Consider the following 17,215-nt stretch of genomic DNA (forward strand, 5'->3'; position numbering starts at 1 on the left):
CTCCGCCATTCATTTCCAACGAGCAAATTATGAAAGAACTGAGTCGCTTTGGAAAGTCTGCTGGATCCATTAAAATGTTGCCGCTCGGGTGCAAGAACGCAGCTTTAAAACATGTGCTGTCTTTTCGAAGACAAGTTTTCATGTTGTTGAACGCGCAATCTAAGGAACTGGACATCTCGTTTCGTATTCAACATGGGGACAGTTCCTATATGATTTTTGCAACAACGGATAGCTTGAGGTGTTACGAATGCAGGGATTTAGGATATAAAAAGTTCACGTGCCCGCATAAGATACAATCAGAAAATGAAAAGAACGAAATAGATAAGCAAACAGTGCAAAGTGAAAAAAGCGAAGTCAAGATAAAGAAAAAAGTCCCATAGTCGCAAAGGATGTAATGATTGCTGTGAAAAAACAAAAGATAAACGCGGTTAACGAGAACGATTCGGAGGCTACGGTATCGGCAGAGAAACCCAGCGTTATCCCTCAGCCTGGTTCTCCACCCGAGAAGAGTGCTTTAGATCCAAGCTCAAAGTCGGAGGTGAGTGAGTTTATTTCATCTATGTGAGTGTAACCCCTCTCACCCGGGTCCTCTCTGACGCTCCTCGCACTCGCTCCGAGCGGGGCTTGAACCCGGATCTTCCGGCATGGGAGGCGGACGCACTAACAAGGAGGCTAAATGGCTACAGCCACTAGCGTCTGTCGCTAGTGCATCTCTTGAGATCGGGGAGTGAGGTTTACCTGCACACCACTGCTCGCTGGCCTCTGTTACACTCACCCCCCTAAACCTCACTCCCGTACGGGTCACGGCACCAATGTAACCCCTCTCACCCGGGTTCTCTCTGACGCTCCTCGCACTCGCTCCAAGCGGGGCTCAAACCCGGGTCTTCCGGCATGGGAGGCGGACGCACTAACAAGGAGGCTAAATGGCTGCAGCCACTAGCGTCTGTCGCTAGTGCGTCTCTTGAGATCGGGGAGTGAGGTTTACCTGCACAGCACTGCTCGCTGGCCTCTGTTACACGAGCTGGTGATAAGGCTGTAGGCACGATTGTTTTGGGGGATGTAGTGGATGTTGCTAAGGAGAAGGAATGTGTGTATGTTGAAGAGGCTGCGAGTGTTAGCGTGCTACAGAATAATGTGGTTATGGAGAGTGAAAACAGTGATGAAGACTTGGAGGATAGTGACAATTGTTCGGTTTTCTCGGAGATTGATTGTAGTCAAGCGGTGGAGGAGGTGTACTCTGTCGAAGAATTAAATGCTTTTCTGGATTTAACTAAAGGGAAAAAAGTTGATGTTGCAAAATATTTCGCAGATGTTAATAAGTTTATAAAATCCGTGGTGAAAGCACATAAATCGACGGGCTACGAGGTCATTTCAAAACAGAAACGATTTCGACTGAAAAAGTTTCTAACAAACGTACGCAAAACTCAGAAAGAAAACGCAAAATTGTCAAAATGGAAAAAATAAAGCACATGGGTGTGGGATATAACCCAATTGTTGTTTTTCTTTTCTGTCATTTGATTTTTTCCATCTTCCCTGCCATGCAGATTCTTAGATTAGGATCATTGAACGTTAATGGGTTAAGGGATGGAGGAAAAAGAGTTTTAGTCTCTGAGTTTCTTAGGCTTAAAGACTCAGAAGTAATATTTTTACAAGAAACCCACAGTGATATAAAAAATGAATCCGAGTTAAATTTGTGGTGGGAAGAACAGTTCTGTTCAAGCCATGGCACAAATGTTAGTGCAGGTGTAGCTATTTTATTTGCAACTCATCTTAATGTTAACATTTTATCAGAAACAGAAATAGAGAGAGGACGTATTTTGATGGTGAATGCAAAAGATATTTGTTTTTATAAATATGTATGCTCCAAATAAAGGGGCAGATAAAATAATCATGTTTAGAAAATTAGGAGAGTTTTTAAAAAGCTACACTTTAGATGGTATGTTAATCATTGGTGGGGATTGGAATTGTTCTCTTAACTTTCTTTTAGATAGGAATAATGAAGAACCACATCCTGTATCAGCTGCTGTTTTAAAAAGTTTTATAGACAGTTTCATCGGGCGCACGTGCCTGGACCTAAGTTAACTTCCGGTCTGTGTTGTTTATATCGGTCTGGCTGCAGTGCCTTCTACAAACGCAATTAAAGGCAAGGTGATGAGTAGACTGAAGTTGGGCTCAGGTGGTTGTGCTGTGGGATGTGTTTCCCATACATTTATTTATTTTTGGAGACTCACCACAATTTTAAAACTGTTTTTTTCTTTCAAAAAGGCTTCATTGAGTAATGTTAAGTACTGCACGTTTAATAATAATAATTCCTTACATTTATATGTTTAAATATCAAAGCGAGGCACAGGTGTTTTTATATCGCTGTATTTCTGAAGGAAGACTTGCATGTTATATGCCTGATAGCAGCGTATGAGCATACCAGCTCTGCTTTGTTTACAGCTGTTACTGGGGAAACCTCTATTTCTCGCGCTTTATGTCTATGCTTTAAAACATCTACTGTTGGCAAATAATGAATTGCATTTTCATTAAGTCCGCCTGATCCACGCAGCAAACATTTTGTTTATCAAAAAATATCTACTCTAGAGGGACTTGGCTGTTGTTATTGATTCTATTTGGAAGTCTACCGGAAGTTAAGTTAGGTCCACAAATGCGCTCATTCGCAGTAACGTTTGTTTATGTTGTTGCCGTTGAAACCGTCTATAGTTCAGAATGATTTGGTAGATGTATGGAGAGACAGGAATAAAGAGGTGAAGCACTTTACATGGACCAAAGTTTCGCAGGGAAGGATAAGTGTAGCCAGACTGGACAGGTTTTATGTCAAGGGTGCAGAAAAAAAAAAGAATAATGGGGTGTGATATTGTTCCATGTTGTCTATCAGATCACAATTTTATCACAGTGAATATTGTTTTGAATCAAGCTAAATTTAAAAGTCCATATTGGAAATTGAATAATGCATTGTCGAAAGAAAAAGAGTTCATTGAGAAATTTGAAATGTTTTGGAAGGAATGGGTTTCTAAAAAAAGGATTTTGATAATTTGATACAATGGTGGGAAATAGGAAAGACACAAATAAAAATATTTTGTCAGCAGTATTCTTGTTTTTCAACAAGGAAAATAAAACAGAACATTTCTGAAATAGAACAAGAGATTTTATACATTACATCCGGAATGATTCAGGAATCTAATGCATGTTCAGCTGGCATGTTGGGTGAAAAGAAACGCGATCTAGAAGATTTGTTGCAAGTGCGGGCAAAAGGTGCCCTTAAAAGATCACGATTTATGTCTGTTCATGAGATCGATGCTCCCACTGCATATATTTTTATTTAGAAAAGGTGTCAAAACAACAAAATGAAATGTATTGTCTGACAAAACCCGATGGACAAAAGACTTTTGAGGCAAGAGAAATGAGAAAGATTGCGGTGGACTTTTACTCAAACTTGTATAGAAAGGAAGAAACGGATCCTGAATGTGTCTCACAGATTCTGCAGCAGTTGCCTTCTCTCACTAAAACACAGAGGGAGAGTTTGGACAGTTCTGTATTATTTGAGGAGTTGACTGATGCCGTTAAACAGATGAAGGCGGGAAGAGCTCCTGGAATCAATGGACTATCAGTGGACTTTTTTAAAGCTATGTGGAACTACATCGGAAAAGATTTGTATGAGGTGATCCAAGAGTGTTTTAAAGAAAAACGCCTTCCCACAAGTTGCCAACGGCCAGTATTAACATTATTACCCAAAAAGGGGGACTTGAGTGATCTTAAAAACTGGAGGCCTGTGTCAATTCTTACAACGGACTATAAGCTAATAGCTAAAGTGTTGGCAAATAGGCTGAAAACTGTATTAGAAGACATAATACATCAAGATCAATCCTACTGCATACCAGAAAGATCCATATATGATAACATTTTTATGATCAGGGACATTTTAGATTACACTAAACTACATGAAGTGAATGTTGGTTTACTGTTCCTAGACCAGGAAAAAGCATTCGATCGAGTGGATCATGGTTTTCTGTATGATACAATGACTGCTTTTGGGTTTGGAGAAGTTTTTATGTCATGGATCAAACTCTTATATATGAATGCCTCTTGTATTCTAAAAATAGGTGGTGGTTTAAGTAAACCAATAAGTTTGCTTAAAGGCATAAGACAAGGATGCCCACTATCCGGTCAGTTATACGCATTAGCAGCGGAACCACTCCTATGCATGTTGAGAAAAGAAATGTCTGGTCTAAAGGTAGATGGTAGCTGCAATGCGTTTAAGTTAACAGCATATGCAGACGACATAACTGTGATCGTGAAAGATCAAAGAGATATTGATGTTGTTACTTACAGCATCTCTTTATATGAGAGAGCGTCTTCTGCTAAACTGAACTGGAGCAAAACCCGAAGCTTTTTGGTGCACTGAAAAAGAGGAATGTGGTCATATCAATGTAAAACCTGTTATCCCTGGAAATGTAAGGTGGGAAAAAAATGGATTCAAGTTTTTATGCATCTTTTTAGGTTCAGAAGAATACCAAAGGAAAAATTGGGAAGGCGTTAATGCTAAAATTTGTAAGAGGTTATGGCATTGGATTGTACCTCAATTATCATATAGAGGGAGAGTACTGGTCATTAATAATCTTGCCGCCTCTATTTTATGGCATAAATTAATTGTTTTAAATCCACCAGATGGTTTTATTAAAGCAATTCAGAGAGTGTTGGTAAATTTCTTTTGGAATGGACAACACTGGCTAAGAGAATCAGTACTGTACCTGCAGTTAAGTGAAGGAGGTCAAGGCCTCATGGACAGGTCCAAGGTCCAAGGTCGCTGCGTTCAGACTGCAGATTGTGAAAAGACTCCTATATAATCAGCCGCAGAACTGGACTGAAATAGCTTGTGCTTTATTAAGAAGAGTTGGGCGGATTAACCTGGATAGACACCTATTCTTAATGAATTTGAAGGAAGTAGATTTTAATGGACTCCCTTCTTTTTATGAATCAGTCTTAAATGTGTGGCAAATATTTATTGTTAAAAGAGAGCTGTCCGAAGTAACCCATGAGTGAGTGCTGGAAGAACCTTTGATTTTTAATCCTCTTTTATCTAGTGGGATGTTAAAATCTAAAGGTGTATGTTCAAGCTTAGTTAAAGCAGGAATATGTAAAATCGGGCAGCTTCAGTCGGGGGGCAAATGGATTGCTGCGGAAAAACTGGCCTCGAGGATTGGTGTTCATTCTGTTAGGATTGTTGAAAAATTATTAGCTGAATTGCAGGAGTGTTTTACTGTACCTGTGCAAGCAGAAATGGTTGAAACTGTTTTCCCCAGCATCAGGGTGGGTGTAAATGTAGGAGATTGGCAGGAGGCTGATGGAAGATTACTGTCTTTTAAAATACCTGAAATTGGTCATTTTGACACAATATCAAAGAAGGCATTTTATCTGGTATGCGTGAAATACTTAAATTTAAGAGCATTGCGAGATATTCCAGAGACCAAATGAACTAATTTACTTGAATCAGAGGCCTCTCCAAAAGGATGTTGGAGGACGTTGTATAAGAAACCAATTGAGAAAAGAAGTGGAGATTTGCAATGGAGGATTTCTCATTGGATTTTAGCAACAAACCGTTATAAAGTTCTCAATCTCAATCCTTTGCAAGGAGAAGAGTGTTTGTTTTGTGGGCTACCAGAAACAGTGTTTCATATATTTATTGGATGTCCCAGGCTAGCAGGAATTATGGGTGTGTTAAATAACCTGAGTAATGATTTTGGTTTTATTTTTACAAATAGTTTTTTTATTTTTGGTCCAAAATATAGCACCTCAGATAAAAGAAAAATTGTCCTGATAAATGTTTTATTTGGTATGGCAAAAATGGCAATGTGGCTGACAAGAAAGAGAAAAATGCAGTCCTATAGTGAAAATGATCCTTTGGACATGTTCAAAGCTCTGGTAAAGAGTAGGCTGGTTATGGAGTATAAGTATTATGAACTGGTGAATGATACTGATTCTTTTTTCTATTTATGGGGTGTTGAAAATGTTCTATGTAAACCCAATGAAGAGGGAGGATGTGATGTATTGCTGTAAAAGATGCTTTTTTAATTTTTTAAAGAGTTTTATAAGGTTTTGTTATTTATGTATTAAGATGTTGAAGGTGTATACATTTCTGGTATAGATTGTAATTAAAGAGATGTTAAAAGTCAAAAGTCTCTCTCTCTCTCTCTCTCTCTCTCTCTCTATTTAACAGCATTAGCTCAATAAAATGTGTCTTCCTTCAGGTAGAATTAATGTTTTCCTGCTTGCTAAATGTTGGGCTCATGATCAATAAGTTGTATTCGCCTCAATCTGAGGGTGTACTCACACTAGCCAGTTTCAACCGTGCCCGAGTGCGTTTGACCACCAAAGCGCGGTTCGTTTGACTAGTGTGAGTGCTCCGAATCGTGCCCGGGCACGGCTCGATTAGCCGGCCTGGCCCGCTTGGAAGAGGCGGGCCAGGGCACGGTTCGCATGCAGTGTGAGCGCTAACCTTGCCGGAGCACGGAAAGGGACGCGTTGCGTAACGGTTTTGCGACGCTCCAAAACCAACATGGCAGGGAAAGGGTCGCTTTGGTCTACGGCAGAGGTGCAAAACGCATAAAAACTAAAAACCGCAAAGTCCTTCTGCACTTCGGCTGGTACCTTGCAAACATCCTCATACGAGCAGCACGATTACGTGAAAATTTTCGCGCCACTAAGGCGACACATCTGTTTAACAACAGGCTGTGGACCAAACAACACAAAATTATCCACAAAGAAAACAGAGCGATGCACTCCATTGTGTTCAGAGAGCGCCGCTCTTCCTATTTATCCCGAAACCGTCGCACCATAATGACATAAGCGTGCTCCGGCACGAATGCTGAAACCCTATATGTGAGTGCAGGCCAGAGGGGGAGTGGGGAGGGGGGACAATCGTACTCGGGCCCGGTTCATGGCAACCGTGCCTAGTGTGAGTACACCCTGATTCAGTAAAGTCAAACCGCAGACAGTGAAGCTGCGTCACTGAGCGTGAGTCCCGCACGCTGTGAGGCGGGAACAGGGACCGGTCCAGCATTTAGCAATAATTATTATTAACTCTGTTTTCATTCTTGATTTTTTCAAACTACTAACACTTTGCATTTTTGAATTATGCCTTATGTGTGCCCAAATATTGAGTATTTTCTGTTTCAGCTGTTTGATAGCGCTGGTGTCTCGTGTACATATTCACTGGAAACAGCAGTCTTTCACCAGACATTCAACGTTTGCAGCGATCCACTTACTCCACATATTGTTAATTATGATTTTTTTTTCATCGATACTGAAACATGCGTGTACAACAAAGCCTATTTTACCTCACAAATAATACCTAAGCTACAAATGGACAACATCACGAATATGGAAACGGATTGCGCACACCGGACGCGCACATTCTATATGTGTGAGCTCAATTTCGCAGCAAGATGGGAGAGTTTTAACTTCATCTATTATTATTATTATTTTAAATATATGAGTTTAATTGATAAAAGCTGAGTTTTGAACGTTAATTAATGAAAAGAATCTGTGTTATTATAATAAGTCTGTTATTGTTTTGTTGTATCTGTTGTCTAGGCAACTGTGCAGCTGAAAACGTAACCAAACACTTTGTAATATTTTATTTGCATGAAACAAGTGTACTGTATTTTAATTTCAGTTTCAGTTTATAACATCTGGGTTTTTTAATATAAAACTATGCAGATGACTCTCTGTGGCGCGGCAGAAATTTGAACAGCGTTCTGAGTCGTAGCTGGGCGCCGCAGACAGACACTGAATGGCTTCTCGTCCGGTGTGCGACCCCCTTAAGTCTGTTATTAGGCCACATTAAGCGTTCGCATTGTGTTCATAGCCATCTGCTTGCCTTGTTGTACATTACATAATAACTATATATCGAATTTGGTCTTTTAATTGAACTTAACGTATCCTAATACATTATGCCATATTAAGTGTTTGTTTTTTTCTACAGGAGGAAAACGCTTAACTAAAGACTTTGTGTATAGTAGTAGGCCTACTAATTTAGTTTTAATCGTTTAATCACAACCACAGCATCTTGTCTCCATTGGCAACATGCACAAACGTGTTGATTGCAAGTGACGTCACAGGTAGCGGAGAGTGCAAGTAGCGATTGCAAGTGGCATTGCAATTTAGTTTCTTTTTTTCTTTTCTTCACCACCTGGCTACTGTTGTAAAATGTTGAAAGGTTCAAACAAAAAGTTATCAATAAATAGAAAAAAATAATAATAAAGACTGCAAGTGACATCGCTAGCGGAAGCACAAGTGTCTGAGAGTGCAAGTCTGACAATGCAAGTCTGAGAGTGCAAGTACAAGGTTTTTGGGTTAGTTATGTGTGGCTTGTTGGAGTTGAGATAAAGGTGTGAATTGCTCTTTCATATGGACAGTGTCTTATGAGGCTTTCAAAGTTGCTGAACCGGTTTATATAGGACTGTTGTTTTGGTTAAGACAAAAAAAAAAGGTCTGTTCCCAATTAATTTTTCTAGTTCTAGTCGTCCATTTGTTATATTCAACTAATCAGAGGTTTATATTAAATTAACATAATAAAAATCGGAATATATTCCGTGCTCAAGCACATGCATTAAGTTTGCCACAAAATACATGCAGAAGTAGCCTAATAATTGTGAAAAATGAGACATTTTAATTATTTATTAATAAACAAATGTTTTCTGCAAGATGAAATTCACAGTGCTGGCTCTCTCCGACAGAGAAATACAACATTCACAGATTGTTGAATGTTGAATATTAATGCGCCCTGTCATTAATGCAAATTAATAATTTTTGCACAAATACTTGCATATGAATATTAATTCGCATTTTGCATTACAACGAAAATTATTTTTTTCATGCAATTTTCCAAAATGAAACCAAACAAGATTTGTAATGAAGATAAAATAAATAAGAATAAAAGCTGCACCTCTACCATCACACGTGCAGTGCAAATCTTGCACATATTTTACACACCTGCATTTAAATGCAGCTGCTTTTTTTTCATTAAATAATATGAAAGCAAGTAGGGTTGGGTGACGAGGCACCACTCAGGCTCCCGTAGTTCAGAGTGGCTCAACCAGAGTGGTTTTAACATGTTAAACATATTTAGCTATGGCTTGATCAGGTTATAATGACTGCAATAGTCGAGTGGGATGTTAAAGGCTATATGAGTTTGTCTGTTTCTTTTACTGATTATTTTCGGGTTAAAGCATGATTTAAACAGATAAAGCACAGTCACACGCAATCGCTTCAGCAATGCATTCAAACAAATGTAATCTTACAGTTCTACTACTGTACATTATCAGTAGGCTATTTGATTTTGAAATCTTGAAGAAATTAATCGATCTGTTTAGATAAAATAACTGACAAAAATGTACTGTTATTTTCCTCACAAACAACATTTGCACAGATGATGGGCTAGTATTAACAAAAAATAAATAATAATACAAAATAATATATAATAAAAAATAATAATAAAATAAAATAAAGGTCTTTCCAGCATTAAAGCTGCAGTACAGAACTTTTGACGCTCTAGCGGTTAATAAACAGAACTGCTTGCGTCTTGCGGAAGAACATTGTAGCCGGAGCTACTTCTGTCTGTTTATGTCTATGAAGAATCACAAAGGTACTGGGTTACTCCGCTGCGGTATCCCCGAAGCAATCTTAAATAGTCCGAATATAAACACTTATTATAGGTGTACCGTAGTGATTCAGGACAAGCTAAAAACACGGTTTGGAAAATGGATTCATGGTGTACTCGCTTATTATGTTCATTTTTCTACATTTTGAACGCAAACAAAGTTACGGACCGCAGCTCTGATTGGTTGTTTTTTACCGGGAGCGCATGACTTTCTGCAAATGGCAATAGGACCACTGGGAGGAGCCATATTATCTGTCTCATATTCTACTGTCAGGAGATAATGACAAGTTTAATAAATATATATTCCCTACAGCACCTTTAAGGTAATAACATCACAGTTTTTTTTATCATTTTGTCTCAGTTATAAGTTTATAACTATATTAAAACTTGTTTTAAAAAATTTCTTTGTAATTTGAATTATTGATTTTAAAATCGCTTTAAATCATAAAGAATGCTCCCTTTAAAATCACTTATGTTGTCAGCTAATGAAGCTCTTTTTTACATCTTTTTTTACATTTTGTTGATTATAATGAGAGAACTTGAGTTTAATCGTGAGGGTTACATGCAACAATTTCTTAATCAGTTTACAGACAAATGTTTTTCCCCAATAAGTTAAAGGACAGGTAACGAATAACAAAAATGCATGTTGTTTTATTAAAGGAAAAAATATATTTATATTGAAAATATAAATTAAAATATAGGCAAAATATATGAAAATATTGACATTTTGCATATTAATCCATGTAGCCAACCCCCCTAAAATAGGCTACCACTTTTAATGCTCCGATGCAAAGTTAACCACAATTTCTTTTGAATAATATAACGCATAATTAATATAGTATAAATAATACTGCACACATTTTAAATGTGTCAAATCTTAAATATGGTTTAATACCATGTAGATTAGAGAAAATATAATCACAGGTTCAGGCACAGGCTTGACATTTATCCTGCTTGAATTCGTTCTAAGAAATGCACATAACTTCATAAGTACCAAACTTTCATCTGTGGATATTAAATATTTTAACTACAGTGTTTTTCTTTCATTTTCCCTGACTGAAGCCCTCAAATCTAACACGTCAGTGAGGCAAAACTGACGTCTATTAGCGAAAATGTGCTTTGATGCGCTTGTTTGATAACTTGTAGTTAAAGCGCCACTCAGCGGTCAAAGGCTACAAATGCACTTTATACTGCCGCCGCAGTACGTGTGGCTGTAAAAAGGGCCTTTTGAATGTCTACTTAGTGTATGTGTATGTTTTTTTTTTCTTTTTTGCACAGTTTGCATTTGTCTTGGTATTCAATGTGGACAGCAAATAAATAATTGTATTGTACATGGAAACTTGTTTTCCTCATTGTGCACATGGCAATAAACTCTTTGAATCCTTAATGATATGTGTCACACAAAATAGACAATAGAAGCTGGACAATTAGAACATTTTAGTCCTCTTACCCTTTCACCATCCAGGCCAGGAAGTCCAGGAACACCCTGATCACCCTGTGAAAGGCAAAAACACTTATTTATAGGCTGAAATTAACTGCACAGGGCTCCAAACAAAAAAATCAACTTAGGAGCCATTGGCTCCTATAAGAAAAAAACTTAGGCGCCAAATGATTTTTTTAGGTGCCACAGAATAAACATGTTTTATGTTATTTATTTAAATTATTTATTTTACATTTTAACTTTTTAATCATACTGATGTGTTTATGTCTCGTCTTTTGTTGACTTTATCAGCATTTTAATCCTTTTGTAGATGACCTGGGAATGAAGGTTCACTTAAAGTGGGAGCTAAATGTCTTTTCCAACTTGAAATATAGTCATGCGTTGTTTATTACACAAAATCTGTACCAATATCATGGACCATAAGCATCACTTGGCCCCTGAGTATAGTTTGGGGTCCTCCTCAATGCATCCTGTAAATGTTGTCGATGTCATACTCTCTTAATAATAAAGGTGCTTCATGATAACCATATAACTTTTTTCCCTGTCTAAATGGTTTCATAAAGAGCCTTTAACATTTGAAGACAATAACAGATTATGAAAAGGTCAGAAAGAGATTGTTCTTCAAAGAGCCATTGACTGAATGGTTCATTGTGGAACCAAAATTGTTCTTTTAAGCTCCTTTATTTTTAGGAGTGCATGTCTTTCACACTTTCAGTCTGTTTTTCTTAATTAGTAAAATTCAATTTTATAGGAGGAGTTGAATCATATAGACAACAGGTTAAGTAAAAATATAAAAATTCAATAGCTCATAAATATAGCAAAATGCTCCTCTTTATAGCTATTTTTCTAGCTGACTGATGATGGACACTGAAAGGTTACTGAGGTTAATATTACGTAGCAATGTTAACAAGCTTTACACGTTTTCCACAGTTTGAAAGTGTTGTACTGTATAATCTCTTATAAAATAGCCTACATTTTGATGTTAATTCATGTTCATTATGTACTCTAGTAGTAAAAAGTAAGGTATGATAGGTTCACGTGCTGCTTGAACTGAGGCACTACTCACGATTGCATCGAGTTAAAAACATCTCAACTTTTCAGAATCCTGCAAGCACGCACCGCAGGTCATGTGACAAGAACCAACCAATCAGCTTCATCCTTTCCGGTACCAAAGTATAAAGCTCAGCCAAGATGAAGGAACCTGGTCATAGCTGTATATGGATAGCCATTTTTAAATAAATTTAGTAACAGAGCTTCTTTAAGCGATTTTTAGTGCTGCAAATCCATTTATCCTTTGCTGAAATTTACGCGTCTCATGGAGAGAGCAGGTCATGGTTGCTTAGCAAAGGCAGACGCCTCAGGAGCGCTTCTGCCCGAGCGCTTTGAAAAGGAGAAAAAGCGGCGCCTAGCGTTTTCCACGCGTTTTTAGTCGCGATATCTGAACGGCCCCTTAAAGAGCACCAAAACTGTATTTATTGTTTGAATTTTGTTATGAATTTGGAATAATTTTAAAGCTGATACTTTGTAAATTAAAAAGTAACAAAGCACAAAGCGATTACTGGACGGCAAGTGCACTTCATATAATGTAGTTCATGCATTAACAGAATACAGCATGGACTAAGATCTTGTTAAGAAGAAGCCTTCTGATTATAAACGAGAACTGTTAACGATGTTGCCAATATCCACACAGATGACAGCTTTACCTGTTGTAGTTTGTTCAAATTATGAACGAAATAGACTCTGTTTTTCTGCACTTTCTCTTCAAGTCTACATAATTTCTCTCGCGCGCGTTTATCAGGTGTGTGTCAGCGCTGCTGCGCGGCAGATGAGGACTGTTTAAAACTCTTTTTCCCACTAAAACTTCGATACGCGTTCTCTCAATGCGCGACCATAACAAACGATGTGAATGCAAAACAATCAGGAAAAAAGGCATTACATGCAATTTTTTAAGAGATAATATGTAAATACATAGGCCTAGTCGCCAGTGGCGACCTCAGCAAAAACTTCAGTCGCATTTTAATATTTATGGTCGCAAATGCGACCGTTTTAGTCGCAGTTTGGAGCCCTGCTGCAATCACATTAGGATCTTTGACTTAACAATGTTCGAAGTCACAAACACATAAAATGCTAGACTCTCACATAAGAACCTCATTTAATTCCCCATAATGGCCACATTGTTAATAGATTAAGTTGTTACCTTCATCCCCTTTGGTCCAATTGGTCCAGGAGGCCCAGGGGGACCCTAAGTCAAAATATTAAATAAAAGAAGAACATAAGAAAAATTATAATGTGAAGATAAATGAACCAAATATTTTTTTCATTTATTTGTTTGTTTGTTTTGTAAATATGCACATAACGAATGTCAAATTACACTTGCACCACACAATGGACACATTTCTCACACATTTTCTGTTATATACAAAACATGACACTAGAGAGACTGAACAACATTCACACACTTTGATGCTTGTTATTAAATGAAGTCTTTATCTCAAGTCAGATAAAACAAATGTTAATAAAAACTATCACAGCAACACAAAAATCTTTTATCAATAAGGCACCTGTAAGAGAATTAGCAGTATTATGGGAAACATGTTTTTGAAAGTACTGAATTCATGCTGATCAAAATAAAGCACATATATAACACACAGTCAAACCAGAGATGAATTACCGTAACTGTAATAGTAGTTATCTTCTGTAGTCGGTCAGGAAGGAGGGAAGGTAAAAGATATGATTACAGTTATGCATCAGACTAACCTGTGTGTTATGCTTTTTGTCTGTGACCATTACTCTTCAAGTCCCACATAAAACACTGGTGAACGTTATCCATTATGCATTGTTGGGTGTGAATTGGAATTATTTAAAAGTTAATTCAATGTGAACAGTCAGACTGAAGTTTATCCTATTTTATGTCAATCCTTACTTTCAGTCAAAATTCTTCTTAATTACTTCATCATATATTAGGAATTGAGCACTTTGGCTTGTGATATGAAAGATGTCTTAACTTACAGGTTAGAAATATGATTTCCAATGAAAGACAATAAATATGATATGATTCCTCTAACCTGAAGAGCCTCTTTGATGTTTCCATTGTAGTCTATGATTTCAGTTGTACCCTGGTCACCTTTCTCCCCAGGTTGCCCCTGTAACAATATATTAATTAATTGGGTAAATATACATTTCAGCATTGTTTTCCAGCAATTCCTGACGATTCAGAGTAAGAAACTGTTTCAAACAATTCAGTGCATGCAGGGAACTGAACAAATTATTCCACTGATTTGCCAACCAAATTAGGCTGTTTTGCCTATTGTTTGATCAAGGCTTGAACAAAATCATCAGAGTAGTGTCAGTGTATCTTGTCTGCTTATTTACTGTCTGATATTTACCAGCTGTTTCACAACCTTATGCCCTGTATTTGTGAACGATCAATAAATCTTTTTCGTTCTGGTTTCATTCTTTCAAGTACAAACTTAACCAAATTACATCACCACAAAACAACAACAACAACAACAAAACAACAACAACACAGCAATAAAATGTGCAAGAATAAAGCTAATGTACAGAACAGTGTAACATTTGCTAGTCAGAGTTGTCAAAAAATAATTTTAAACTTTACTCACTTGTGATCCTGTTTGGCCTGCATCACCTTTGTCTCCTAAATCCCCCTGTAATGGACCGATATTATATTTTAGTATTTTGAGAAAGTAATAATGTCCGCTGTTTGTTGAACTATGTAATAAATTTTATTGACAAATTTTCAAGTGTGCATGTGGGTTACAAAATAATAAGTGCTGACCTTTGAACCTTTCGGGCCTGGTGCTCCTGGTTCCCCCTGCTCTCCCTTATAATTATTTGAAAACAGTTATAGACTTATCAACACATTCAGAAGCAACATGATAAAATATCAGTTGTGTTTGTGGTCAGATTAATTATGGTCCATGTTACTGGTTGAGCAATAAGCTGATTAAAGACTGGTGCAAAAACAAATAAATGTCTTTTTTTTTTAAAGCTCCACTTGAGAATTACAGAGAGGGTTTACACCATATAAAATTTAAGACTTTGATTTTATATATATATATATATATATATATATATATATATATATATATATACACACACACACACACACACACACACACACACACACAGTACAGACCAAAAGTTTGGACACACCTTCTCATTCAAAGAGTTTTCATTATTTTCATGACTATGAAAATTGTAGAGTCACACTTGAAGGCATCAAGGGCTATATGACCAAGAAGGAGAGTGATGGGGTGCTGCGCCAGATGACCTGGCCTCCACAGTCACCGGACCTGAACCCAATCGAGATGGTTTAGGGGTGAGCTGGACCACATGTGAAATATTATTACAACTTAAAATAATAGTTTTCTATTTTAATATACTTAAAAAAATATATATTCCTGTGATGCAAAGCTGAATTTTCAGCATCATTACTCAAGCCTTCAGTGTCACATGTAACATCCAGTCTATCACATGATCATTTAGAAATCATTCTAATATTCTGATTTATTATGAGTGTTGGAAACAGTTCTGCTGTCTAATATATGTGATGAATAAAAGGTTAAAAAGAACTGCATTTATAAAAAAAAAAAAAAAAAAAAAAAATCAAATAATATATATTCTAATAATATATTTTCTTTATCACTTTTTATAAATTTAACACATCCTTGCTGAATAAAAGTATTGATTTTATAAAAAAGAAAGAAAAAGAAAACTGACCCCAAATTACTGACCAGTAGTGTGTATTGTTATTACAAAATATTTATATTTTAAAAACATAGCATCTTTTTTTATTATTATTATTTGTTTTTATTCGTCAAAGTATCCTAAAAAAGTATCACATGTTCTGAAAAAAATATTAAGCAGCAGAACTGTTTCCAACTTTGATAATGAATCATCATATTAGAATGATTTCTAAAGGATCATGTGATAATGATCCTAAAAATTCAGCTTTGCATCACAGAAAAAAATGATAATTTAAAGTATAATAAATTTAAAAACAATTATTTAAAATTGTAATAATATATCTCAATATTACATTTTTCCTGTATTTTTGATCAAATAAATGCAGGCTTGATGAGCAGAAGAAATAAGCAGAATAAAAATAGTAATGTGTCCAAACTTTTGGTCTGTACTGTATATATATATATATATATATATATATATATATATATATATATATATATATATATATATATATATATATATATATATATATATTATCAGAGATTGTTTATTTGAACTTTGGAAGACTGTCTCTCAATTAATGTATTTTATCTGACAGCTAGGGATTCATTATGTTTCATGTGTCTTTTGTTTATTTAGACTGGGTAAAGAACTCCTGCAGGGGCCAATTTCAATAAGGAGGTTCAGTCAACCCTGAGTTTAACCTTGAAGTCTGAGTAACTATGAGTTTAACTATGAGAAGTCATGATCAGTGGAGCTCCGAAATTAAGATTCACCATGGAAATAAATATGACCAAATAAATTGTTAATAATATGGGTTTATTTAACACTCTGCGAACCACATAAAAATGTTTATGATTCATTTGCAAAGCAAATGTATCAGCCCATATGGTATCATCTGAAAGCTTAGAGTCTTTTCTTTATAAAGAAAACAGTAAAATGAAGCTTTGAAATGTATTCATCCCCCACACAAAATTTCCGCCTAATGATTTCTAATAATTTTTACTGATTTTTAATTTTTACCTATTTTAATGTGTTTTTATATTTTTCACAAAACATTCAAGACATATATTACAATAAGGCTTTCATTCTCAGGAATTTTACTTTGTAGTTTATTTCATTGTGTGATAATAACAGATTGAGTAAATTTCAATAGAATCACAATATGAATTAAAGCTGCAAGCAGCGATGAACGGGCCCTCGCACCCGGGCTCACCGGCAGCGAGTGGCTTTAGTAAATAGGTGAACGGTGAGAAATATGCGTTTAAACTCATAAATATAAGTAGAATATATCAATGTTTATTCCATATATGTGCCAATCTTCCTGTTGCCAGCAGATGGCGTTATCATTATAATGGAATATTGGCCTTCAGATGTGTTTATGGCAGGACTCTTATCGAACA

At 36.3% G+C, this 17,215-nt stretch overlaps 1 protein-coding gene across 15 annotated transcripts in view; it reads right to left on the bottom strand.

The window, feature by feature from the left end:
* The window catches only part of col25a1 (collagen type XXV alpha 1 chain), a 130,409-nt gene extending 115,254 nt beyond the window's left edge, over positions 1-15,155 (bottom strand). For 13 of the 15 annotated variants that reach the window (XR_003280627.1, XM_026247063.1, XM_026247064.1 and 10 more), the window contains exons 1-6: positions 14,902-15,155; positions 14,726-14,770; positions 14,171-14,248; positions 13,777-13,800; positions 13,303-13,347; positions 11,115-11,159 (exon numbers count right to left, since the gene is read on the bottom strand). Coding sequence is in view for 12 of the 15 variants with exons in the window: in XM_026247063.1 (XP_026102848.1) it covers positions 11,115-11,159; positions 13,303-13,308 (51 nt within the window). In the remaining 3 variants the exon portion in view is untranslated. Of the gene's footprint in view, positions 1-4,333; positions 6,345-11,114; positions 11,160-13,302; positions 13,348-13,776; positions 13,801-14,170; positions 14,249-14,725; positions 14,771-14,901 lie in introns of those variants that run through there. The other 2 variants (XM_026247060.1, XM_026247059.1) reach the window with 2 other exon arrangements.
* Between the last annotated feature and the right edge of the window lie 2,060 nt (positions 15,156-17,215).

The sequence above is a fragment of the Carassius auratus genome, unplaced genomic scaffold (assembly GCF_003368295.1).
Source record: "Carassius auratus strain Wakin unplaced genomic scaffold, ASM336829v1 scaf_tig00014207, whole genome shotgun sequence".
In the NCBI taxonomy this organism is placed as follows: Eukaryota; Metazoa; Chordata; class Actinopteri; order Cypriniformes; family Cyprinidae; genus Carassius; species Carassius auratus.